This window comes from Salmo salar, chromosome 15, assembly GCF_965601325.2.
Source record: "Salmo salar chromosome 15, fSalSal1, whole genome shotgun sequence".
In the NCBI taxonomy this organism is placed as follows: domain Eukaryota; kingdom Metazoa; phylum Chordata; class Actinopteri; order Salmoniformes; family Salmonidae; genus Salmo; species Salmo salar.
This window is the reverse complement of record NC_138305.1, coordinates 6,343,800-6,368,913: the sequence shown is the minus strand read 5'-3', so window position 1 is coordinate 6,368,913 and position 25,114 is coordinate 6,343,800. Positions and strand designations below refer to the sequence as shown.

At 42.3% G+C, this 25,114-nt stretch overlaps 2 protein-coding genes and 1 long non-coding RNA gene across 5 annotated transcripts in view; all 3 read right to left on the bottom strand.

Moving 5' to 3' along the window:
• Nucleotides 1-351: 351 nt before the first annotated feature.
• LOC145860860 (uncharacterized) lies at nucleotides 352-2,923 on the bottom strand. Its single transcript, XR_014380579.1, has 2 exons — nucleotides 2,813-2,923; nucleotides 352-2,039 (listed from the first exon to the last, which is right to left on the bottom strand). It is a non-coding gene; the product is annotated as an uncharacterized LOC145860860 (long non-coding RNA).
• A 34-nt stretch (nucleotides 2,924-2,957) lies between these two features.
• LOC106570892 (annexin A3) lies at nucleotides 2,958-18,954 on the bottom strand. Of its 2 annotated transcripts, XR_014380578.1 has the most exons (14): nucleotides 18,819-18,954; nucleotides 18,268-18,315; nucleotides 17,284-17,371; nucleotides 15,462-15,559; nucleotides 15,099-15,212; nucleotides 14,904-14,994; nucleotides 14,647-14,726; nucleotides 14,489-14,545; nucleotides 12,741-12,834; nucleotides 12,558-12,653; nucleotides 6,931-6,989; nucleotides 6,639-6,761; nucleotides 3,463-4,257; nucleotides 2,959-3,190 (listed from the first exon to the last, which is right to left on the bottom strand). XR_014380578.1 is itself a non-coding variant. In XM_082961572.1 (13 exons), the coding sequence occupies exons 2-13, from the start codon at nucleotides 18,280-18,282 to the stop codon at nucleotides 4,198-4,200; spliced, it is 975 nt and encodes a 324-aa protein (XP_082817698.1). In that variant the 5' UTR covers nucleotides 18,283-18,315; nucleotides 18,819-18,954; the 3' UTR covers nucleotides 2,958-4,197. The 2 variants fall into 2 exon arrangements, 1 of the variants encoding a protein (XP_082817698.1); XM_082961572.1 differs by having other exon boundaries at nucleotides 2,958-4,257.
• A 1,387-nt stretch (nucleotides 18,955-20,341) lies between these two features.
• fras1 (Fraser extracellular matrix complex subunit 1) overlaps nucleotides 20,342-25,114 on the bottom strand; it is a 359,498-nt gene continuing 354,725 nt past the window's right edge. For both annotated transcript variants that reach the window (XM_082961570.1, XM_082961571.1), the window contains 2 exons: nucleotides 24,605-24,751; nucleotides 20,342-24,398 (listed from right to left, as the gene is read on the bottom strand). In XM_082961570.1, coding sequence (XP_082817696.1) covers nucleotides 23,724-24,398; nucleotides 24,605-24,751 — 822 coding nt within the window. In that variant the 3' untranslated portion in view covers nucleotides 20,342-23,723. The remainder of the gene's footprint in view (nucleotides 24,399-24,604; nucleotides 24,752-25,114) is intronic.

Here is a 25,114-nt window from a genome sequence, read left to right as displayed (position 1 = left end):
TTCTAATCTCTGTGAGGTAGAATATGTTAACAGTAACGTCTTAGAAGCGGTACAGTGAATTCTAATCTCTGTGAGGTAGAATATGTCAACAGTAAAGTCTTAGAAGCGGTACAGTGAATTCTAATCTCTGTGAGGTAGAATATGTCAACAGTAAAGTCTTAGAAGCGGTACAGTGAATTCTAATCTCTGTGAGGTAGAATATGTTAACAGTAACGTCTTAGAAGCGGTACAGTGAATTCTAATCTCTGTGAGGTAGAATATTAGAAGCAGTACAGTGAATTCTAATCTTTGAGGTAGAATATGTCAACAGCTGAACAAGAACAACAGAAGTTACACATCCATAATGCATGCTTGTTGTGAATAATAAAACATTTATTCATGTCGAGGTTAGAAAATATGAGGTTAGCTCAAAACAGAAAAAGGTTAAGTTTGCGTGACAGGCTTTGTTTTCAGAGTTGATCTTGAAGGAGCTAACCGTACTCCCTCCTGAACTGAGGAGAAGTTATACTCTCTGTACACAACCTATGTCTGAAATTAACCCTTTTGTTAGTCTAATTCTATTCTTGTTGTTTTTCTTTCCCGATGCATGAAAACAAATCATTTTTGTTTCCACTCAAGTACTTTTGTTTGACTGGGCCTGTCTGGATCCAGATGGGTGGGGTTTGCACTTTTGGGACGATTCCATTACTTCTATTGAGATAGGTAAGCTCCATCAAATGCAACTGAAGTATTTGAAAGAAAACCAACGCTATTTAAACCCAGTTAGTTGATGATGTTGAAATGTGAACGGCTGTCAACTGAGGGCATACTAATAACACATTCAGTTTCCCTGAACGTCACAGATAGTTCAGCCATCAAAAACATTCAAAGTCATATAGCGTGTGGGAAAATTGAGCAAAATGACAATGAAAAATGACAAACATAGCCAAGAGTCACACAGTGCTGTACCAATGGACATCGACTTGAAAGAAGGGTGAGAAAGACAACATTCCCATCAAACATTCATTCTATAGTTTACAGTCAATGAAGTTGAGAGAATCATTAATTGCCAAGTTTGAAAAATAAATGATTGCATTTACTTGGATAAATGGTTTTGACATATGGCAGCTTTTGGCTATATGCTTCATCTATAAACTCTACCGTGCCTTAATATCAGAGACCCTATGCTTCACTCACATGGCATCTCCTGCTTCTGTGTGAATCAATGGGGACCTCTAGTGGTGAGTGTAAATTACATACAGCACATGTCACCCATCGAAGATCTCTGTGCCTTTAAAGAACATTCCAGAACGTGTTGGAAATATTCTGGTATTTAGTACAGTATCTCCTTCTTAATGAGATCTTTTTATTGATATAAGTTAGAATCATGTCATAAAATGCAAGTACAGCACACATGCAGTACATCGTTTGCTGTATCAAATACAGGGAAACACAGAGAGACAAGTGGTGTTCGACTTGTATCATTCATAATCTCCTCCACAGAGGTTTTCCAGACACTTTTCATATTCTCCATGGCTATCAGACTTCCCCATGGCTATCAGACTTCCACATAAAAAAAAATTAAACTAGGCAAATCAGTTAAGAACAAATTCTTATTTTCAATGACAGCCTAGGAACAGTGGGTTAACTGTCTTTTTCAGGGGCAGAACAACAGTTTTTTACCTTATAAGCTCAGGGATTCGATCTTGCAACCTTTCGGTTACTAGCCCAATGCTCTAACCACTAGGTTACCTGCCACCCCATGGCTATCAGACCTCCCCATGGCTATCAGACCTCCCCATGGCTATCAGACCTCCCCATGGCTATCAGACTTCCCCATGGCTATCAGACTTCCCCATGGCTATCAGACTTCCCCATGGCTATCAGACCTCCCCATGGCTATCAGACCTCCCCATGGCTATCAGACTTCCCCATGGCTATCAGACTTCCCCATGGCTATCAGACTTCCCCATGGCTATCAGACCTCCCCATGGCTATCAGACCTCCCCATGGCTATCAGACCTCCCCATGGCTATCAGACTTCCCCATGGCTATCAGACCTCCCCATGGCTATCAGACTTCCCCATGGCTATCAGACTTCCCATGGCTATCAGACTTCCCATGGCTATCAGACTTCCCATGGCTATCAGACTTCCCATGGCTATCAGACTTCCCCATGGCTATCAGACTTCCCATGGCTATCAGACTTCCCATGGCTATCAGACTTCCCATGGCTATCAGACTTCCCCATGGCTATCAGACTTCCCATGGCTATCAGACTTCCCATGGCTATCAGACTTCCCATGGCTATCAGACTTCCCCATGGCTATCAGACTTCCCATGGCTATCAGACTTCCCATGGCTATCAGACTTCCCCATGGCTATCAGACTTCCCATGGCTATCAGACTTCCCATGGCTATCAGACTTCCCCATGGCTATCAGACTTCCCATGGCTATCAGACTTCCCATGGCTATCAGACTTCCCATGGCTATCAGACTTCCCATGGCTATCAGACTTCCCCATGGCTATCAGACTTCCCCATGGCTATCAGACTTCCCATGGCTATCAGACTTCCCCATGGCTATCAGACTTCCCATGGCTATCAGACTTCCCCATGGCTATCAGACTTCCCATGGCTATCAGACTTCCCCATGGCTATCAGACTTCCCATGGCTATCAGACTTCCCCATGGCTATCAGACTTCCCCATGGCTATCAGACTTCCCCATGGCTATCAGACTTCCCATGGCTATCAGACTTCCCCATGGCTATCAGACTTCCCCATGGCTATCAGACTTCCCATGGCTATCAGACTTCCCATGGCTATCAGACTTCCCCATGGCTATCAGACTTCCCCATGGCTATCAGACCTCCCCATGGCTATCAGACTTCCCCATGGCTATCAGACTTCCCATGGCTATCAGACTTCCCATGGCTATCAGACTTCCCATGGCTATCAGACTTCCCATGGCTATCAGACTTCCCCATGGCTATCAGACCTCCCCATGGCTATCAGACTTCAACATGGCTATCAGACTTCCCCATGGCTATCAGACTTCAACATGGCTATCAGACTTCCCATGGCTATCAGACTTCAACATGGCTATCAGACTTCCCCATGGCTATCAGACTTCCCCATGGCTATCAGACTTGTGGCTATCAGACTTGTGGCTATCAGACTTGTGGCTATCAGACTTGTGTCTATCAGACCTCCCCATGGCTATCAGACTTCATCATGGCTATCAGACTTCCCCATGGCTATCAGACTTGTGGCTATCAGACTTGTGGCTATCAGACTTGTGGCTATCAGACTTCATCATGGCTATCAGACTTGTGGCTATCAGACTTCATCATGGCTATCAGACTTGTGGCTATCAGACTTCATCATGGCTATCAGACTTGTGGCTATCAGACTTCATCATGGCTATCAGACTTGTGGCTATCAGACTTCATCATGGCTATCAGACTTGTGGCTATCAGACTTCATCATGGCTATCAGACTTGTGGCTATCAGACTTGTGGCTATCAGACTTGTGGCTATTAGTCTAGAGAGATAGATAAAAACAGAACAGAACAGTCGTCACGCAAAATCAAACACAGCACTGATTTACAATGATTCCCTACTACTAACAGCTATTCTAAAATATTCATTTAAAAGTCTGTAAGATGAGTAGATTTGGTAGGAAGAGAGTAGGGTCATGTTCATTAGGGCACTGCAACTGAAAATGACAATGAGTGTTTCTTATTGGTCCAGCTAGTCCCTCCCTTTTTCAGTATATATATGTTTTTTCAGAACAGGTGGCTAATGAACATGACCCAGTACTGTATGTTGAAATGGTAGACTGAGAGGAAGGTAGCTCAGTAAAAGTGGTAGTAGTGGTAGCGGTAGTGGTAGTGGTAGTAGCTGTAGTAGTAGTAGTAATATTAGTGTGTCGTAGTTGTAGTTGTAGTAGTAGTTGTAGTAGTAGGAATATTAGTGGGTAGTATTAGTAGTAGTAGTAGTAGTTGTAGTTGTAGTAGTTGTTGTAGTAGTAGTAGTATTAGTAGTAGGAGTAGTAATATTAGTGGGTAGTAGTAGTAGTAGTATTAGTAGTCGTAGTAGTATTAGTAGTAGTATTATTATTAGTAGTAGTAGTAGCACCCGTGTGATACACAGGTATCTTCTGGCTGCAGTGTTGTGTTACTGCCGTAGTCGTCCCCTCCAAAGTGTTACATTGTTAATCGTCCCCTCCACAGATCTTCTTGAGACAGTCGCCATAGAAGTCAGATGTATCCGACTACAGACAGAAGAACACAACACCATCGTTCTGTCACACACCAGTGAGGACAAGCACACAAAACCTAACTGGGCTCCAACCAAATATATATATATATATAGAGAGAAAATAGTTAGTATGTAGTAGGAATACATTGTAATCTATGACAGGAAAAGGTGTGTATACATTTTACAATAACATTATAGACATTTAGCCGATGCTCTTATCCAGAGCGACTTACAATTGGTGTATTCATTCATCTTAAAGGGATACTTTGGGATTTTGGCAAAGAGGCCATTTATCTACTTCACACAGAGTCAGACGAACTCATGGATACCATTTTTATGTCTCTGTGTCCAGTATGAAGGAAGTTAGAGGTACTGTCAAGAGCCAATGCTAACTAGTGTTAGCGCAATGACTGGAAGTCCATGGTTATCTGCTAGCAGGGCTTCATTGTCAAAATCCCAAAGCATCCCTTTAAGACAGCTAGGTGAGACAACAACAGATCACAGTTGTAGCAAGTAGATTGTTGATCTATATCGCAGTTGACCATTGAAACCACAATCAGTATAGAGAACCTTTAATTTAATAGAGTACAATGCCTGTCGATGTCAGGATATTTAAAACAAATTATTGAACCTTTATTTAACTAGGCAAGTCAGTTAAGAAACCAATTCTTATTTACAATGACGGCCTACACCGGCCAAACCCGGACGACGCTGGGCCAATTGTGCGCCGCCTTATGGGACTCCAAATCACGGCCGGTAGTGATACAGCCTGGATTTGAATCGAGGTGTCTGTAGTGTCGCCTCAAGCACTGAGATGCAATGGACCTCACAGGAGAAATACTGTAGATATATGAGAGGTAGCAGAGTTGAGGACAACCTCAGTTTAAATTTGAACTCCAACTCTGACCATGGTACCGATAAGTTATCTAATGGCCTTTTCACAGTCTCGTGCCAAGCCAATCCGTACCAACCTGTGCTGGCTTGGGTATTTCCTTTTTAGTTTGTCCTTTTTTAGAACAGTTCCAGAGTCTAGGGTGGATGCGTAACCAGGCCAGCTCAGTACAGTTTGGTTTGCCTTGACTTGGTTCGGCTCAGTAGTGTGAAAAGACCTTATCTCTACCTGGCTTAGGGTAGGGGTTAGGGTGAGGGTTAGGGTGAGGGTTAGGGTGAGGGTTAGGGTTAGGGTGAGGGTTATGGTGAGGGTTAGGGTTAGGGTTAGGGTGAGGGTTAGGGTTAGGGTGAGGGTGAGGGTTAGGGTTAGGGTGAGGGTTAGGGTTAGGTTGAGGCTTAGGGTAGGGGTTAGGGTGAGGGTGAGGGCTAGGGTGAAGCTTAGGGTAGGGGTGAGGGTGAGGCTTAGGGTAGGGGTTAGGGTGAGTATTAGGGTGAGGGTTAGGATGAGGGCTAGGGTGAGGGTGAGGGTTAGGGTAGGGGTGAGGGTGAGGGCTAGGGTGAGGGTGAGGGTTAGGGTAGGGGTTAGGGTGAGGGTGAGGGTTAGGGTTAGGGTGAGGGTGAGGCTTAGGGTTAGGGTGAGGGTTAAGGTGAGGGTGAGGCTTAGGGTAGGGGTTAGGGTGAGGATTAGGGTGAGGGTGAGGGTTAGGATGAGGGCTAGGGTGAGGGTTAGGGAAAGGGTGAGGGCAAGGGTGAGGGTTAGGGTGAGGGTGAGCGTTAGGGAAAGGGTGAGGGAAAGGGTGAAGGTTAGGGTTAGGGTGAGGGTGAGGGTTAGGGTGAGGCTTAGGGTAGGGGTTAGGGGGAGGGTGAGGGTGAGGGCGAGGGTGAGGGTGAGGGTTAGGGTAGGGGTTAGGGTGAGGGTGAGGGTTAGGGTGAGGGTGAGGCTTAGGGTAGGGGTTAGGGTGAGGATTAGGGTGAGGGTTAGGATGAGGGCTAGGGTGAGGGTTAGGGAAAGGGTGAGGGCAAGGGTGAGGGTTAGGGTGAGGGTGAGGGTGAGCGTTAGGCTTAGGTGAGGGCTAGGGTGAGGGTTAGGGTGAGGGTGAGCGTTAGGCTTAGGTGAGGCCTAGGGTGAGGGTTAGGGTTAGGGTGAGGGTGAGGATTAGGGTGAGGGTGAGGGTTAGGATGAGGGCTAGGGTGAAGGTTAGGGTTAGGGTGAGAGTGAGGGTTAGGGGGAGGCTTAGGGTAGGGGTTAGGGTGAGGGTGAGGGCGAGGGTAAGGGTGAGGGTTAGGGTAGGGGTTAGGGTGAGGGTGAGGGTTAGGGTGAGGGTGAGGCTTAGGGTAGGGGTTAGGGTGAGGGTGAGGGTTAGGGAAAGGGTGAGGGCAAGGGTGAGGGTGAGCGTTAGGCTTAGGTGAGGGCTAGGGTGAGGGTTAGGGTGAGGGTGAGCGTTAGGCTTAGGTGAGGCCTAGGGTGAGGGTTAGGGTTAGGGTTAGAGGGTGTAGTCTCACCTCAATGGCAGAGTGCAGAGAATAGCTATAAAGCTTCTTGAACTCTGCTCTGATGTCCAGCATGTCTATCTCTGACCGGCTGACCATGATACGGTTTAGGATGCACTCATCCGTTCCTCCGCCCTGAGGGAGACAGTGACCATATTAAAAATAAAGTAAATAACATTTAAATGTAAGATTCTGACAGTGACATAACTACTGAAACTCTACCATGGAATCATTTCCTAACATGCAGTGACTATCACACAACAATGTGCTCATTGTATTTAACATGAACATATACTGTCTGTACCTTCATGCCTTGATGCAGGCGTTCAGCAAGGTATGCTGGGACATTCTTCACACATTTCACTAGAGGAGAGAAGCAGCATCATAACTGGTGGTGTTTACATATGGGTAGGGTTATATATGGGTTCGGGTTAGGGTTATATATGGGTTGTATATGGGTTAGGGTTATACATGGGTTATATATGAGTTAGAGTTATATATGGGTTAGTGTTATACATGGGTTATATATGGGTTAGGGATATATATGGGTTAGGGTTTGTCATGACGTTGGCCTGTGGGTAAGGTTTATGACCCCCCCCCCCCATAAATACCTTTCTCCCTTCCCTTCTCTGACCCTACTGAAGGACTGCTGTCCTGAAGGACTGCTGTCCTGTTAAATATAGAGAGTCTGGGAACATCAAACAAATGGGGAAAGGAACCATATTTGGAACGTAATGAGTATGGATGTCAGTTCAGTTGTTATCTGAGACATTATGACTGATGACAGGACGACATAAACTGTACCTCGGAAAGTATCCACCCTCTAGTTATCAGAGTCACATGGAATTGTTATGCAATTGAAATGTTTGATATTGAAATTGTTTGTTAGGAGATGAAATGTAATTTTAGCTTCCAAATGAGAGATTTGGGTTTTCATAAGGAAAGTGCCCTGCTTGATCAGTGGCCCACCCCTGTGAAGAGGAGGGGTTATAAACGATGAAACACATCCTTCCCCCTCTCCACTATATAAGCCTTTGACGAAAAGATAACCAGGTGGTTCCAGTACGGGAGGTCTGCAGCCTCTACGTTAGAAGGACACACATGTCAAGGACAGAACTAAGCCAACCTCGGCGTGAGCTATGGTATGAACTGGTATGAACTTTGAGCTTATTCACTACAGAAGTGATACTTCCTAGCCATTGAGTTAGCAGCGGCCGCTGTCGACGTGGGCTAGGAAAGGACGGACGACGGATCCAGTCTAACAGACGGACGAAGATACCACCACGTATCCAATTCACCACCAGAGACATTCTTCCAAGTACAGGGAGATCTGTTGGCCAACCCGGCCAGCATCTACGACCAATCTACCGAAGCGCAGCTCAGAGTAAATATTTATTGCATTTTCCTTTTCCAAATGGGCGGTAATTTAGAATGCATAAGATAATGTATTTACGATAGCATAGCTGCTGTTTCTGTGTTCCTAAATCTTCCCGCTCTTTCATTCAAGCCCAACCCCCTTTCCTTTGTGTAACCAGCTTTCATACAGGTTCCGTTCACCAGGGGTGAATTCTGTATGACATCATTGTATTCTGTGTATTTGTAATTCTGTGTGATTAGTTAGGTATTTAGTAAATAAATAATTAAACCCAATTTTGTATTGCTGATTCAACTTGTTAGCCAGGGTTCGTGAAGATAACCAAGAATTTACAACTTTCATTATGAGACTGAAAATAAGATAAGGGTTAATATTGACTGCTATCGATGTAAAATATTACTAAGTATTTTAAGAATTTATTCGGAAGATAACAGCTCTATAAATGTTCTTCCGTGGTGCCCCGACTTTCTAGTTAATTACATTTACATGATTAGCTTAATCAGGTAATATTAATTACAGAGAAAGAATTTTATAGGTTAGCATGTCATATCACTTAATCCGGCATAGCCAAAGACACGACAGGTTATATATGGGTTAGGGTTATATATGGGTTAGGGTTAGTGTTATATATGGGTTAGGGTTAGGGTTATATATGGGTTGTATATGGGTTAGGGTTAGGGTTATACATGGTTTATATATGGGTTAGGGTTATATATGGGTTAGGGTTGTATATGGGTTATATATGGGTTATATATAGATTAGAGTTATATATGGGTTAGGGTTAGGGTTATATATGGGTTAGGGTTATATATGGGTTAGGGTAAGGGCTATATATGGTTTAGGGTTATATATGGGTTAGGGTTAGGGTTATATATGGGTTAGGGTCAGATATGGGTTAGGGTTATTTAAGGGTTAGGGTTATATATGGGTTAGGGTTATATATGGGTAAGGGTTATATATGGGTTAGGGTTATATATGGGTTAGGGTCAGATATGGGTTAGGGTTAGGGTTATTTAAGGGTTAGGGTTATATATGGGTAAGGGTTATATATGGGTTAGGGTTATTTAAGGGTTAGGGTTAGGGTTATATATGGGTTAGGGTTATATATGGGTAAGGGTTATATATGGGTAAGGGTTATATATGGGTAAGGGTTATATATGGGTAAGGGTTATATATGGGTTAGGGTCAGATATGGGTTAGGGTTAGGGTTATTTAAGGGTTAGGGTTATATATGGGTAAGGGTTATATATGGTTAGGGTTATTTAAGGGTTAGGGTTAGGGTTATATATGGGTTAGGGTTATATATGGGTAAGGGTTATATATGGGTAAGGGTTATATATGGCTAAGGGTTATTTAAGGGTTAGGGTTAGGGTTATATATGGGTTAGGGTTATATATGAGTAAGGGTTATATATGGGTAAGGGTTATATATGGGTAAGGGTTACTGGAGGTGGTTAACATTAAAACATGATCAGTACATGCATGGCACAAGAACTGTTATAGGTCTATTTCTATTTTGCCCTGTTTATCAAAGTGTTGGAAACACTTGTCAATAATCAACTGACTGGCTTTCTTGATGCCTATAGTATTCTCTCTGGTATGCAATCTGGTTTCCTCTCAGGTTATGGATGTGTCACTGCAACCTAAAGGTCCTCAATGATGTCACCATTGCCCTTGATTCTAAGCAATGTTGTGCTGCTATTTTTATAGACTTGGCCAAAGCTTTTGATACGGTAGACCATTCTATTCTTGTGGGCCGGCTAAGGAGTATTGGTGTCTCTGAGGGGTCTTTCGCCTGGTTTGCTAACTACCTCTCTCAAAGAGCGCAGTGTACAAAGTCAGAAAATCTGCTGTCTCAGCCACTGCCTGTCACCAAGGGAGTACCCCAAGGCTCAATCCTGGGCCCCACGCTCTTCTCAATTTACATCAACAACATAGCTCACGCAGTAGGAAGCTCTCTCATCCATTTATATGCAGATGATACAGTCTTATACTCAGCTGGCCCCTCCCTGGATTTTGTGTTAAATGCTCTACAAAAAAGCTTTCTTAGAGTCCAACAAGTTCTCTCTACCCTTAACCTTGTTCTGAACACCTCCAAAACAAAGGTCATGTGATTTGGTAAGAAGAATGCCCCTCTCCCCACAGGTGTGATTACTACCTCTGAGGGTTTAGAGCTTGAGCGCATACAAGTACTTGGGAGTATGGCTAGACAGTACACTGTCCTTCTCTCAGCACATATCAAAGCTGCAGGCTAAAGTTAAATCTAGACTTGGTTTCCTCTATCGTAATCGCTCCTCTTTCACCCCAGCTGCCAAACTAACCCTGACTCAGATGACCATCCTACCCATGCTAGATTACGGAGACGTAATTTATAGATCGGCAGGTAAGGGTGCTCTCGAGTATCTAGATGTTTTTTACCATTCGGCCATCAGATTTACCACCAATGCTCCTTATAGGACACATCACTACACTCTATACTCCTCTGTAAACTGGTCATCTCTGTATTCCTGTTGCAAAACCCACTGGTTGATGCTTATTTATAAAACCCTCTTAAGCCTCACTCCCCCCTATCTGAGATATCTACTGCAGCCCTCATCCTCCACATACAACACCCGTTCTGCCAGTCACATTCTGTTAAAGATCCCCGAAGCACACACATCCCTGGGTCGCTCCTCTTTTCAGTTCGCTGCAGCTAGTGACTGGAACGAGCTGCAACAAACACTCAAACTGGACAGTTTTATCTCCATTTCTTCATTCAAAGACTCATTCATGGACACTCTTACTGACAGTTGTAGCTGCTTTGCTTGTTGTCTCTACCTTCTTGCCCTTTGTGCTGTTGTCTGTGCCCAATAATGTTTGTACCATGTTTTGTGCTGCTACCATGTTGTGTTGCTGCCATGTTGTTGTCATGTTGTTGTTGCTTCCATGCTGTGTTGTCATGTGTTGCTGCCATGCTATGCTGTTGTCTTAGGTCTCTCTTTATGTAGTGTTGTCTCTCTTGTCGTGATGTGTGTTTAGTCCTATGTTTATATACCTTTTTTTTAATCCCAGCCCCCGTCCCCGCAGGAAGCCTTTTGCCTTTTGGTAGGCCGTCATTGTAAATAAGAATTTGTTCTTAACTGACTTGCCTAGTTAAATAAAGGTTAAATAAAATAATGAATAAAAGAAAATACATAAGAACAAAGCTATGATTGAGCAGTAGTTTACCAATGGCCCCCAGTAGAATACAGCTGTGATTGAGCAGTAGTTTACCAATGGCCCCCAGTAGAATACAGCTGTGATTGAGCAGTAGTTTACCAATGGCCCCCAGTAGAATACAGCTGTGATTGAGCAGTAGTTTACCAATGGCCCCCAGTAGAATACAGCTGTGATTGAGCAGTAGTTCACCGATGGCCCCCAGTAGAATACAGCTGTGATTGAGCAGTAGTTCACCGATGGCCCCCAGTAGAATACAGCTGTGATTGAGCAGTAGTTTACCAATGGCCCCCAGTAGAATACAGCTGTGATTGAGCAGTAGTTTACCAATGGCCCCCAGTAGAATACAGCTGTGATTGAGCAGTAGTTTACCAATGGCCCCCAGTAGAATACAGCTGTGATTGAGCAGTAGTTTACCGATGGCCCCCAGTAGAATACAGCTGTGATTGAGCAGTAGTTTACCGATGGCCCCCAGTAGAATACAGCTGTGATTGAGCAGTAGTTCACCGATGGCCCCCAGTAGAATACAGCTGTGATTGTGCAGTAGTTTACCGATGGCCCCCAGTAGAATACAGCTGTGATTGAGCAGTAGTTCACCGATGGCCCCCAGTAGAATACAGCTGTGATTGAGCAGTAGTTCACCGATGGCCCCCAGTAGAATACAGCTGTGATTGTGCAGTAGTTTACCGATGGCCCCCAGTAGAATACAGCTGTGATTGAGCAGTAGTTTACCGATGGCCCCCAGTAGAATACAGCTGTGATTGAGCAGTAGTTTACCGATGGCCCCCAGTAGAATACAGCTGTGATTGAGCAGTAGTTTACCGATGGCCCCCAGTAGAATACAGCTGTGATTGAGCAGTAGTTTACCGATGGCCCCCAGTAGAATACAGCTGTGATTGAGCAGTAGTTCACCGATGGCCCCCAGTAGAATACAGCTGTGATTGAGCAGTAGTTTACCGATGGCCCCCAGTAGAATACAGCTGTGATTGAGCAGTAGTTTACCGATGGCCCCCAGTAGAATACAGCTGTGATTGAGCAGTAGTTTACCGATGGCCCCCAGTAGAATACAGCTGTGATTGAGCAGTAGTTTACCGATGGCCCCCAGTAGAATACAGCTGTGATTGAGCAGTAGTTTACCGATGGCCCCCAGTAGAATACAGCTGTGATTGAGCAGTAGTTCACCGATGGCCCCCAGTAGAATACAGCTGTGATTGAGCAGTAGTTTACCGATGGCCCCCAGTAGAATACAGCTGTGATTGAGCAGTAGTTTACCGATGGCCACTAGTAGAATACAGCTGTGATTGAGCAGTAGTTTACCAATGGCCCCCAGTAGAATACAGCTGTGATTGAGCAGTAGTTTACCGATGGCCACTAGGAGCTCCTCTAGTTCCCCAGACATCTCTCCCTCGATGCTCTCCTGCAGACTCTTCCCGCTGATGGTCTTGTATTCCACCAGAGCTACACAAAAACATGACATCACAAGTCAGATATAAGGCATCTAACAACAACAACAACAATGTTGTGCATTAGGTCAGTTATCTTTACTTTGTCTGAGTTGAGGTATGCTTCTCTGACACAGGATGTCGATGAACTTGGACTCATCTGTCCCCCACTTCTTCTCTCCCGCGGTGTAAAGAGTCTGACGGAGGGAATAAAGAAATATTTGTTGTAGATGTGTTTCACAGAGATGGAAATGATATTATAAATGTTGTTATAAATATTGTTATGAATGGTGTTATAAATGTTGCTATAAATGTTATTATAAATGTTGTTATAAATGTTGTTATGAATGTTGTTATGAATGTTGCTATAAATGTTATTAAAAATGTTATTATAAATATTGTTATAAATGTTGTTATAAATATTATTATAAATAGTGTTATAAATGGTATTATAAATGTTGTTATAAATGGTGTTATGAATGGTGTTATAAATGGTGTTATAAATGTTATTATAAATGGTGTTATAAATGGTGTTATAAATGGTGTTGTAAATGGTATTATAAATGGTGTTATAAATGTTGTTATAAATGGTGTTATAAATTGTGGTATAAATGGGGTTATAAATGGGGTTATAAATGGGGTTATAAATGGTGTTATAAATGGGGTTATAAATGGTGTTATAAATGGTAAGGGTTACTGGAGGTGGTTAACATTAAAACATGATCAGTACAAGCATGGCACAAGAACTGTTATAGGCCTATTTCTATTTTGCCCTGTTTATCAGTGTTGTAAAAACTTGTCAAATGGTGTTATAAATGTTATTACAAATGTTTTTATAAATACTATTACAAATGGTTTCATAAATGGTGTTATAAATGTTATTATGAATGGTATTATAAATGGTGTTATAAATGGTGTTATTGATATTATTATAAATGGTGTTATAAATATTGTTATAAATGTTGTTATAAATGGTGTTAAAAATGGTATTATAGATGGTGTTATAAATGGTATTATAAATGGTGTTATAAATGGTATTATAAATGGTCTTGTACATGTTGTTATAAATGGTGTTATAAATGGTATTATAGATGGTGTTATAGATGGTGTTATAAATGGTATTATAAATGGTGTTATAAATGGTGTTATAAATATTATTATAAATGTTGTTATAAATGTTGTAATAAATGGTGTTATAAACGGTATTCTAAATGGTGTCATAAATGTTGTTATAAATGTTGTTATAAATGTTATTATAAATGCTGTTATAAATGTTATTATGAATGTTATTATACATGTTATTATAAATGTTATGTTATTATAAATGTTGTTATAAATGTTGTTATAAATGTTATTATGAATGTTATTATACATGTTATTATAAATGTTGTTATGTTATTATAAATGTTGTTATAAATGTTGTTATAAATGTTATTATACATACTGTTATAAATGTTATTATACATGTTATTATAAATGTTATTATACTTGCTATTATACGTCATTATAAATGTTTTTACACATACTGCTATAAATGTTATTATAAATGTTATTCTACGTTATTATAAATGTTATTATAAATGTTATTATACATGTTTTTATAAATGTTATTATACATTTTATTATAAATGTTATTATACATGTTTTTATTAATGTTATTATACATGTTATTATAAATGTTATTATAAATGGTATTATACAAGTTGTTATACATGTTGTTATAAATGTTGTTATAAATGTTGTCATAAATGTTGTTATAAATGTTGTTATAAATGTTGTCATAAATGTTGTTATAAATGTTGCACCCTAATAACTGTGTTATAACACCTGAGAAACATCAACTCACAGCACCTTAGCATCCTCTTTGGCCTTGGCTGCATCCACATGTGTGTTTTCATCCCGCTTGCCCTTAGTTTAAAGACAAACCATATTGAGAGATTTATAACAGGCCCATTCTATAGACAACAACAGCAACTACAGATCCTATGTTTTGATTGGGCTCACAATACCTCGGCCAGAATGAGAATAGCTTTAGCAAATTCTCCAGAAATCTCGTTCTTCAGGTCCAAGGTCAACTTCTTCTCAGTTTCTATGAGAGAAAAGCTGTTGCAATGTAAACCTGTCTCCGTGTCAACTATCAAATGGTCTTAGCATCTGATGATGTCATCGTCTTAGCGTCTGATGATGTCATCTCTGTCTAGTTACTGAACTGATTGGTTGAAACACAGAACTGAGCCTAGCAATGGTTATACTGATCATTTCTTACCTTTTAAATAGGCATCAGAAATCTCTTTCATTTGTTTGTTGGATCTTGTGGCAAAGATTTCTATCAAGGCACTGTCATTAGTCCCAATTCCCTGCGACACATTATTCTGCTGTTAGTGTTGAGTACAAATGAAGTTAAATCAAGAAATGATTTGTTTAGGGAGGCAAGAAAAACAAAATTATGAAGCTAGCTCACCTTCATGGCCTTGTGGAATTCCTGGCTGTCATAGATGGCAGGGGGTGTGACCAGCGCGACCAGCAGGTCCTCAAAGTGACTATGGGTGTCCCCTTCTAAGTCCTCCACCAGAGTCTACAGGAAGACAGGTGATCACACACCCGAGAGAGGGGGCAGAGCAGAGGGGGGGGGGGGGGGCAGACAGACAGACAGACAGAGCAGACAGACAGACAGACAGACAGACAGACAGACAGACAGACAGACAGACGACGCGACAGACAGACAGACGACAGACGACGACAGACGACGACAGACGACGACAGACGAGTGCGGGGGGGGGGCGGGCGGGCGGGTGAGCCCTGATAGAAAGAGTTGAGTTCTTACCTTGCCAGTGGCATCTTCTTGGTAAGCTTTACAGATGAGCTGACGTTGAACATTACTCCTCTGAGTTAGAATATCTATTAAGGTCTTCTCGTTTGTACCTGCAGACAAATCCAACAAGGCTGGTTGGCTATACAATAGAACTGATCTAAACCGCAAAGAATTAGGGAGAATTAACAAGTACTGAAACAGGCCAGTATTTGAGAAATATAAAACAGGCCAGTATTTGAGAAATATAAAACAGGCCAGTATTTGAGAAATATAAAACAGGCCAGTATTTGAGAGATCTAAAACAGGCCAGTATTTGAGAAATATAAAACAGGCCAGTATTTGAGAGATCTAAAACAGGCCAGTATTTGAACCCATGTCTGTTCTAGAAGGGACCAGTATTTGAGCCCAGGTCTGTTCTAGAAGGGACCACTATTTGAACCCAGGTCTGTTCTAGAAGGGACCAGTATTAGAACCCAGGTCTGTTCTAGAAGGGGCCAGTATTTGAACCCATGTCTGTTCTAGAAGGGACCAGTATTAGAACCCAGGTCTGTTCTAGAAGGGGCCAGTATTTGAACCCAGGTCTGTTCTAGAAGGGACCAGTATTTGAACCCAGGTCTGTTCTAGAAGGGACCAGTATTTGAACCCAGGTCTGTTCTAGAAGGGACCAGTATTTGAACCCAGGTCTGTTCTAGAAGGGACCAGTATTTGAACCCAGGTCTGTTCTAGAAGGGGACAGTATTTGAACCCAGGTCTGTTCAAGAAGGGGCCAGTATTTGAACCCAGGTCTGTTCTAGAAGGGACCAGTATTTGAACCCAGGTCTGTTCTAGAAGGGACCAGTATTTGAACCCATGTCTGTTCTAGAAGGGACCAGTATTTGAACCCATGTCTGTTCTAGAAGGGGCCAGTATTTGAACCCAGGTCTGTTCTAGAAGGGGCCAGTATTTGAACCCAGGTCTGTTCTAGAAGGGACCAGTATTTGAACCCAGGTCTGTTCTAGAAGGGACCAGTATTTGAACCCATGTCTGTTCTAGAAGGGACCAGTATTTGAACCCAGGTCTGTTCTAGAAGGGACCAGTATTTGAACCCAGGTCTGTTCTAGAAGGGACCAGTATTTGAACCCAGGTCTGTTCTAGAAGGGACCAGTATTTGAACCCAGGTCTGTTCTAGAAGGGACCAGTATTTGAACCCAGGTCTGTTCTAGAAGGGACCAGTATTTGAACCCATGTCTGTTCTAGAAGGGACCAGTATTTGAACCCATGTCTGTTCTAGAAGGGGCCAGTATTTGAACCCAGGTCTGTTCTAGAAGGGACCAGTATTTGAACCCAGGTCTGTTCTAGAAGGGACCAGTATTTGAACCCAGGTCTGTTCTAGAAGGGACCAGTATTTGAACCCATGTCTGTTCTAGAAGGGACCAGTATTTGAACCCAGGTCTGTTCTAGAAGGGGCCAGTATTTGAACCCAGGCCTGTTCTAGAAGGGACCAGTATTTGAACCCATGTCTGTTCTAGAAGGGACCCGTATTTGAACCCATGTCTGTTCTAGAAGGGACCAGTATTTGAACCCAGGTCTGTTCTAGAAGGGACCCGTATTTGAACCCAGGTCTGTTCTAGAAGGGGCCAGTATTTGAACCCAGGTCTGTTCTAGAAGGGGCCAGTATTTGAACCCAGGTCTGTTCTAGAAGGGACCAGTATTTGAACCCAGGTCTGTTCTAGAAGGGACCAGTATTTGAACCCAGGTCTGTTCTAGAAGGGACCAGTATTTGAACCCAGGTCTGTTCTAGAAGGGGCCAGTATTTGAACCCAGGTCTGTTCTAGAAGGGGCCAATATTCTTTACCTAGTCCCTTTATGGCCATTCTGAGAGCAACAGCGTCATCCTTTGCGTTGAAATCTGCCTTGGGCTTGATGCTCCCTCTCTCCCCTGTCTGCACACAAAATAAACCGGTTTATATTAATATTTCACAAATGAAAACAGTGTCACATTCGACTTCTATCAATATCAGAACTGGTAAACGCTGCATTAGGTTGGGGAGTCCATGAGACCTTCCAAGTCATTCAATAGTACAGAGATACAGACACACAGCCAGTGAGTCACAGGTTTGTGCTATTGTTCGCTTAAGGGGTTTTTATGCCTATTAAAACTGAGGTGGCCTAGCCCTCGACTACTATCTATTTGTACATTCAAAATATACACAGAGTGTACAAAACATTAAGATCACCTTCCTAATACGGAGTTGCACCCCTTTTTGCCCTCAGAACAGCCTCAGTGTCAAAAGAATTCCACAGGGATGTTGGCCCATGTCGACTCCAATGCTCCTCAGTTGTGTCAAGTTGGCTGGATGTCCTTTGGGTGGTGGACCATTCTTCATAAACACAGGAAACTGTTGAGCGTGAAAAGCCCGACAGTGTTGCAGTTTTTGACACACTCAATCTGGTGCGTCTGGCACCTACTTCCCAGTTCAAAGGCACTTCAATATTTTGTCTTGCCCTTTTACCCTCAGAATGGCATACATACGCAATCCATGTCTCAATTGTCTCAAGGCTTAAAAAACCCTTCTTTAACCTGTCTCCTCCCCTTCATCTACACTGATTGAAGTGGATTTAACAGGTGACATCAATAAGGGATCACAGCTTTCACCTGGATTCACCTGGTCAGTCTATGTCATGGAAAGAGCAGGTGTTCTTAATGTTTTGTACACTCAGTGTAGAAAATGTTTGTTTTATGCTTTATACAAAGTTATCTTAAAAATGATCTGAAGGTATTCATGTGAATTGCCTATTTTATATCAACGCATGCATCATACACCACTAGTGATCTTACCCATAAAGTTGCCATTTCAATGGTGATGTGGACCGGGGATATCCGTGTCTGGTGAGATAAAGATATTCTTATGAAATTGGCCACTTCTCTTACCATATTACTGTTTTAAAAAGTGATAGATCACAGTAGCCTAAAACACCAAAAGTTAATGAGATAAAATACAATAGAATAGAATAAAATACAATAGAATAAAATACAACAGAATACAATAAAATACAATAGAATAAAATACAATAGAATACAATAAAATACAATAGAATACAATAAAATGCAATAGAATACAATAAAATACAGTAAATTACAATAAAATACAATAGAATAAATTTGAATTCGTCAGAGCAATGTCAAAAGGATTGGAGATCAAAAACTGTATTCAGCAGTCGAGTCGATCTCAGCGTCAGGTACAGGCAAGATCAATCACATCACATTTTCATAGAACAGCGAGGAAAATCACTTCTAACGCATGTCAATACACAACATTCGTCTACAGTACATCCTATTCATAAAACAAAACAATCTCGCAAAAATAAATATACTCTAGTGATTCTTACCTGAAGTTTAGCTACCACTCAACACAATAGGCGACAGCAGCAATCCTTCACGTATTCCCACGCAGTACCACACCTTTACCTGAGCTGAGGTGTAACCTCCCTGTGCTTCCCATTGAGGAAATGATGTCATCCCCTGGAGAACAAAAGATGACCTGTTGAACAGGCCCACGTTTGGTACATTCCATAGACTACTGCACTTCTCTATCAAGTATGACTTTGCTGATTCACTTTTGATAGAATCCTCAAAATGCTGATTTAAAATGTTGAATAGTATTGGTACCATGTCAGAAGTGCAATTCTAGAACACTGTTACCCTGTTTATTATTCTAGAACACTGTTACCCTGTTTATTAATCTAGAACACTGTTACCCTGTCTATTAATCTAGAACACTGTTACCCTGTTTATTAATCTAGAACACTGTTACCCTGTATATTAATCTAGAACACTGATACACAGTACCTGCTGGGCACAGACATCAGTTCAATGTCTAGTGTGTCACGTCCTGACCAGTAAAAGAGGTTATTTGTTATTGTAGTTTGGTCAGGGCGTGGCAGGGGGTGTTTGTTTTGTGTGTTTCGGTGTTTTTGGTTTATGTTCTACGTTATCTATTTCTATGTGTTTATCTAGTTTTCTATTTCTATGTTGGGTTTTTGGCAATGACCTCCAATTAGAAGCAGCTGGTTGTCGTTGTCTCTAATTGGAGGCCATATTTAGTTGGGTTTGTTTTCTCTTGTGTTTTGTGGGTGGTTGTTTCTAGTATAGTCTGTGCACCTTACTGGACTGTTTTTGTCATTTGTTTATTTTGATTAAGTGTTTTCTTTAATAAAATAAGAAGATGAGCACTTTACCCACTGCGCCTTGGTCCTATCCTTACGACACCTATGACATAGTGTTGATTTTGAGTCATGTGAATTCAACATGAAATCAACAAGAAAGGTCACCATGTCACTGGATTTAGGTTAAAATGGTGGGGGAAAAAAATACAAAATTACCTTACGTTGATGACTTTTTTCAAATCCAATCAGTTTTCCACATTGATTCAACGTAATAGTGTTGACTTCTATTGGTTGAAATGACGTGGAAACAATGTTGATTCTACCATTTTTTTCCCCCAGTGTGTAGGCCTACTCTACTTAAATATACATGGCTTGGGGAGGCTCATATCTCATATTGGTTTTTAATAAAGCTTGTACGGATGCAGACAGGTGCTACATGGATGTTTGAGAATTAATGGTTACTCAGCAAACATAGCAAACCATTTTTTTTTTTTTTACAATCCCTCAAAACAAAAATCATGTTTGTGGTTTGAACATAAGCCGTGTACAGGCTGTGCCAGAGCCCCTTGGGGGGGAATGGACTTTTAGTAGTAAAAATGTCTTGTAGGTCTGTTGCTCCTTCTTGAAACAGACTGATAGTTTTATTACCATACAGCACTGACCACTAACTACTGGTTAAACCTGGAACACTATCAGGTTTGATTGGCCTTCCAGAAACAACCCAGTTAGCAAGGAATATACAAGCGTGTGTTTAACATTTTTATTACTAAAAAGGCACCGAATACAGGCATCATATTGATAGCATTGGAATTATTTCCATAAATGATAGCACCAAAAATCTCCAACTTCCCACTGTTTTATTGATAGGCACGCAGTTCTATGAAATGAAAGAGATTGAAAGAGAGAAAGAGAGGGAGAGCGGGAGAGAGAGAGGGAGAGAGAGAGGGGGAGAGAGAGAGGGAGAGAGATGGGAGAGAGAGAGAGCTATTGACAAACCAATGCCCCACAAAATGGTTTTCTGCAGAACATTCAGTGCTGTGGGATGCTGTGCTGAAGTAGTCGTCTGCCATAATCAATCAATCAATCAATCAATCAATGATTGGTTGTGTTATAACACTTACAAACACACACCACAAATGTTACACATTATTTTAACAGATGATTGACCAAACATACAGTAATAACATGATATGGGTAATGACATGATATGGGTAATGACATGATATGGGTAATGACAGGATATGGGTAATGACATGATATGGGTAATAACAGGATATGGGTAATGACATGATATGGGTAATAACAGGATATAGTGTAATGACATGATATGGGTAATAACATGATATGGGTAATAACATATGGGTAATGACATGATATGGGTAATAACATGATATGGGTAATAACATGATATGGGTAATGACATATGGCTAATAACATGATATGGGTAATAACATGATATGGGTAATAACAGGATATGGGTAATAACATGATATGGGTAATAACAGGATATGGGTAATAACATGATATGGTGTAATACCATGATATGGGTAATGACATGATATGGTGTAATAACATGATATGGGTAATGACATGATATGGGTAATAAATGATATGGGTAATAACATGATAATTATGCATACTGCAATATCAACAGTTAAATAATTATGTGAGTGAACATAGGCAATGTCCCAAATGGCACCCTATTGTCTATATGGTGCCCTATTGTCTATATGGCACCCTATTGTCTATATGGCGCCCTATTGTCTGTATGGCGCCCTATTGTCAATATGGTGCCCTATTGTCAAGTAGTGCACTACAAAGGGAATACGATGCCATTTGAGATGCAACCATGGTGTTGTGGCATTGTACTTGTATGTACATCACAAATATAGAACTGAGGCATTTGGGGTGTTTTGGCACACTAAAGGCAAGGCATAAAATAAAACAGACACACATCTTGTATAAAATATTACAATTTAACTAACATATTGAAATAAAAAAAATAAAGAAATCAGTTCTGTTATAGTAATAATCACAAGGCTACAGCAGCATCCAATGGGAGTGAGTGAGTGAGTAGGTGGCTGGGTACCAACGTAGCTAGGCTATCTAATCTACAGCAGTAGTATTCCACTTTTTACCCTTTTGGTGAAAACACTTTGGACTATTTGTATGGATTTGGAAATGCATGAGACAGTACTACATGTAATGGCACTTATGGAAAGCTGTTGAGCTTTTTGTCTAAATTTAAAAAATAACATAGGCATTTACACAGGCAGCCCAATTCTGATCATTATTCACTAATTGTTTTTTTGACCAATCAGATTAGCTGTGAAAAAAATGTGATGTCGAAAGGTCAGAATTGTCTGCCCGTGTAAATGCAGCCAGTGTGCGTCCAAAAAGACACCCCTATTCCCTAGTGCACTACTTTTGACTAGGACCCATTGGTGCACTATAAAGTATATATCAATGTTTCCCAACTCCAGACCTCCAGTACTCCCAACAGCCCAATGCTCAATGAGTTGAATCAGGTGAGTTTGTCTGCGGCTACAACAATAATGTGGGCTTTTGGGTGTACTGGAGGACTGGAGTTGGGCTGTTTGGGGGTACTGGAGGACTGGAGTTGGGCTGTTGGGGGTACTGGAGGACTGGAGTTGGGCTGTTGGGGGTACTGGAGGACTGGAGTTGGGCTGTTGGGGGTACTGGAGGACTGGAGATGGGCTGTTGGGGATACTGGAGGACTGGAGTTGGGCTGTTGGGGGTACTGAAGGACTGGAGTTGGGCTGTTGGGGGTACTGGAGGACCGGAGTTGGGCTGTTGGGGGTACTGGAGGACTGGAGTTGGGCTGTTGGGGGTACTGGAGGACCGGAGTTGGGCTGTTGGGGGTACTGGAGGACCGGAGTTGGGCTGTTGGGGGTACTGGAGGACTGGAGTTGGGCTGTTGGGGGTACTGGAGGACTGGAGTTGGGCTGTTGGGGTTACTGGAGGACTGGAGTTGGGCTGTTGGGGATACTGGAGGACTGGAGTTGGGCTGTTGGGGGTACTGGAGGACTGGAGATGGGCTGTTGGGGGTACTGGAGGATTGGAGTTGGACTGTTGGGGTACTGGAGGACTGGAGTTGGGCTACTGGAGGACTGGAGTTGGGCTGTTGGGGTACTGGAGTTGGGCTGTTGGGGTTACTGGAGGACTGGAGGTGGGCTGTTGGGGTACTGGAGTAGGGAAACACTGGTATAGGGGATAGGGTGTCACACCATATTACTAGGCTGGATCTTAGTTCCACATGCAGAGAACTTAGTTTGAGGAGAGAGTGTGTTCATGGATTAATTGCACTTGAAAATATATAATTTACAACACTACTCATTTAGTTGTGGGCAGAAGACCATAACACGCTATAGGCCTGTAACCTAAAGTTTTGGTGCAAATCTTCCATTGAAATGAATGAATGATGAACGAAAGTGGAGTTAGGATTGGGGTCCTGACTGTGTTTAATACTTTCATAGTTGTCATATTAATGGCACTGCGATTAAATAATGCAGCCGAGCTATAACTGAACTATTCAAATTATTCACGACAAGCTGTAGCAAAGTACCTGGGCTACCATATGTTGATCATTTTGGCGTTGTTGTTGTCATGGAAACACAAAAGCAAAAACAAGGCAGCATATTTCCCTTGACTGATTCCAAACTCTCTAGTCGTTCAACAACGATGACAAGTTGAAAACAAGAAAAAAAAAAACTAAAGAGAGCCAAATAGATTCAAATAATGACACAATCAATCGTGTTTTACGCCATAGTTCGATAGTTGTTCACTCGTTTCCCTATTCCTGAGGTAGCCCAGATTTGAAATGATTTGAATAAACGCTGCATAGCTGGCGGTCAAAAACAACGCTTCCCTTTTTACTTTTATATCTCATCACGGTCATATAAAAATACATTAACAAACAATATTTCATTCCATAAGTACAAACAAACGCTTTTTAGAAAACTACATTTCTTTTAGATGTCTCATAAAATACTCCTCCACACCGGGAGATGTTTCCCCTTGAGTAGAACTGTTACTTCTACTAGTTTCAATTTGACAACGTTGGCAGCCCGCCTGGGAAATTATCTAGCCAGGGTAAACAATGGATCCTCAGACCTCGGTGCCGTCGTTGTTGAGGTTGTTGTGGAGCTTGACCTCCAAGTTGACCTGCTTGACTTTTGCCCCTCCGTTGACCTTTGCGTCTCTGTTGACCTTGGAGTTGACGTTGTCGTAGTTGCGGTTGATGTTGATGTTCCTGACGGTGCAGTGTTTGGAGCTGAAGTTCTTCTCCAGGGTCCTCTCCAAACACACCTCTACTTTGGTGTTCAGAGGGAACTCCTCCGCCATCTGGGACGGCTTCTTCCCAGCCGATCGTCGGCACTTCCTGAAGAGTAAACATGAAGCCAGCAGGACGAGGACCAACAGGGTTAGTGCTGCCACGCCCCCACCCACCGAACCGCCCATCTGGTGGTTAAAGGTTGAGGCAGCGGGGACCTCGAGGCGGAGAGTCTTCATGTTGGTTCCGTTCTTCGTCTGGTCACCCTCGTTGTCATATATCAGAGACTGGTCTAGAGTGAGACGTCCGCTGTGGTCAACAAGGTCCCGGCGAGCACGGCTGTGGCCGATGCTTTGGCTCAGCTGATTGACCAGGTCCCGGCGAGTCCGCCCCCCGCCGCTGCTGTGGGTGAGCTGATAGGTCAGAGAGCGCTGAATCCTGGGGCCGGATATGGAATCTGGACCAATCACGTAGATCACCTGAAGGTACCACTGATGCCCCGCCTCCACCTGTCAATCAAAAGAGAGAGAGAGTTACCATGGAGATAAGTCAGATCAGTTACTGAGAGAGTTACTCTCAAACTTGAAGACCTTTTTGAAGGGTACCTAAGGCCTTCATAACACATTTCGAACTCATATATAATGCATTCATAAGCAGTACATTATCATTGAATAAATCATTACAGTTAAGTGGATAAGTCTTTGTCTTTGCTGACCTTGTACAGGGCATCAACTTTCATGGTAAATCCATCAACACCAGGTATGGCTGTCATGGTCTGTAGCTCGGTGATATCCGACGCAAAGTTAGCCTCGAAGGGAACGTCATGGAAGTACCTGTCACAGATGTCAGGCTGCTTCCGGTCCTAAAGGAGAGACGTTAACAACACCGTTATTTCAACTTATCCAGACACTATCAAATCAAACACTAGCATACATGCTAACAAGGCTAGATAACTGCTGGATGTGGGCTATAGATGCAGAAAGTACATTAGTACAATTGTTGTTTAAATCTCATTATAAACTGGTTGGTTTGAGCCATGAATGCTGATTGGCTGACAGCTGTGATAATGACAAAACATGTATTTATACTGCTCTAATTACATTGGTAACCTGTTTATAATAGCAATAAGGCACCTCGGGGGTTTGTGGTATATGGCCAATATACCACGGCTAAGGGCTGTACCCAGGTACTCCGCGTTGCGTTGTGCATAAGAACAGCTCTTAGC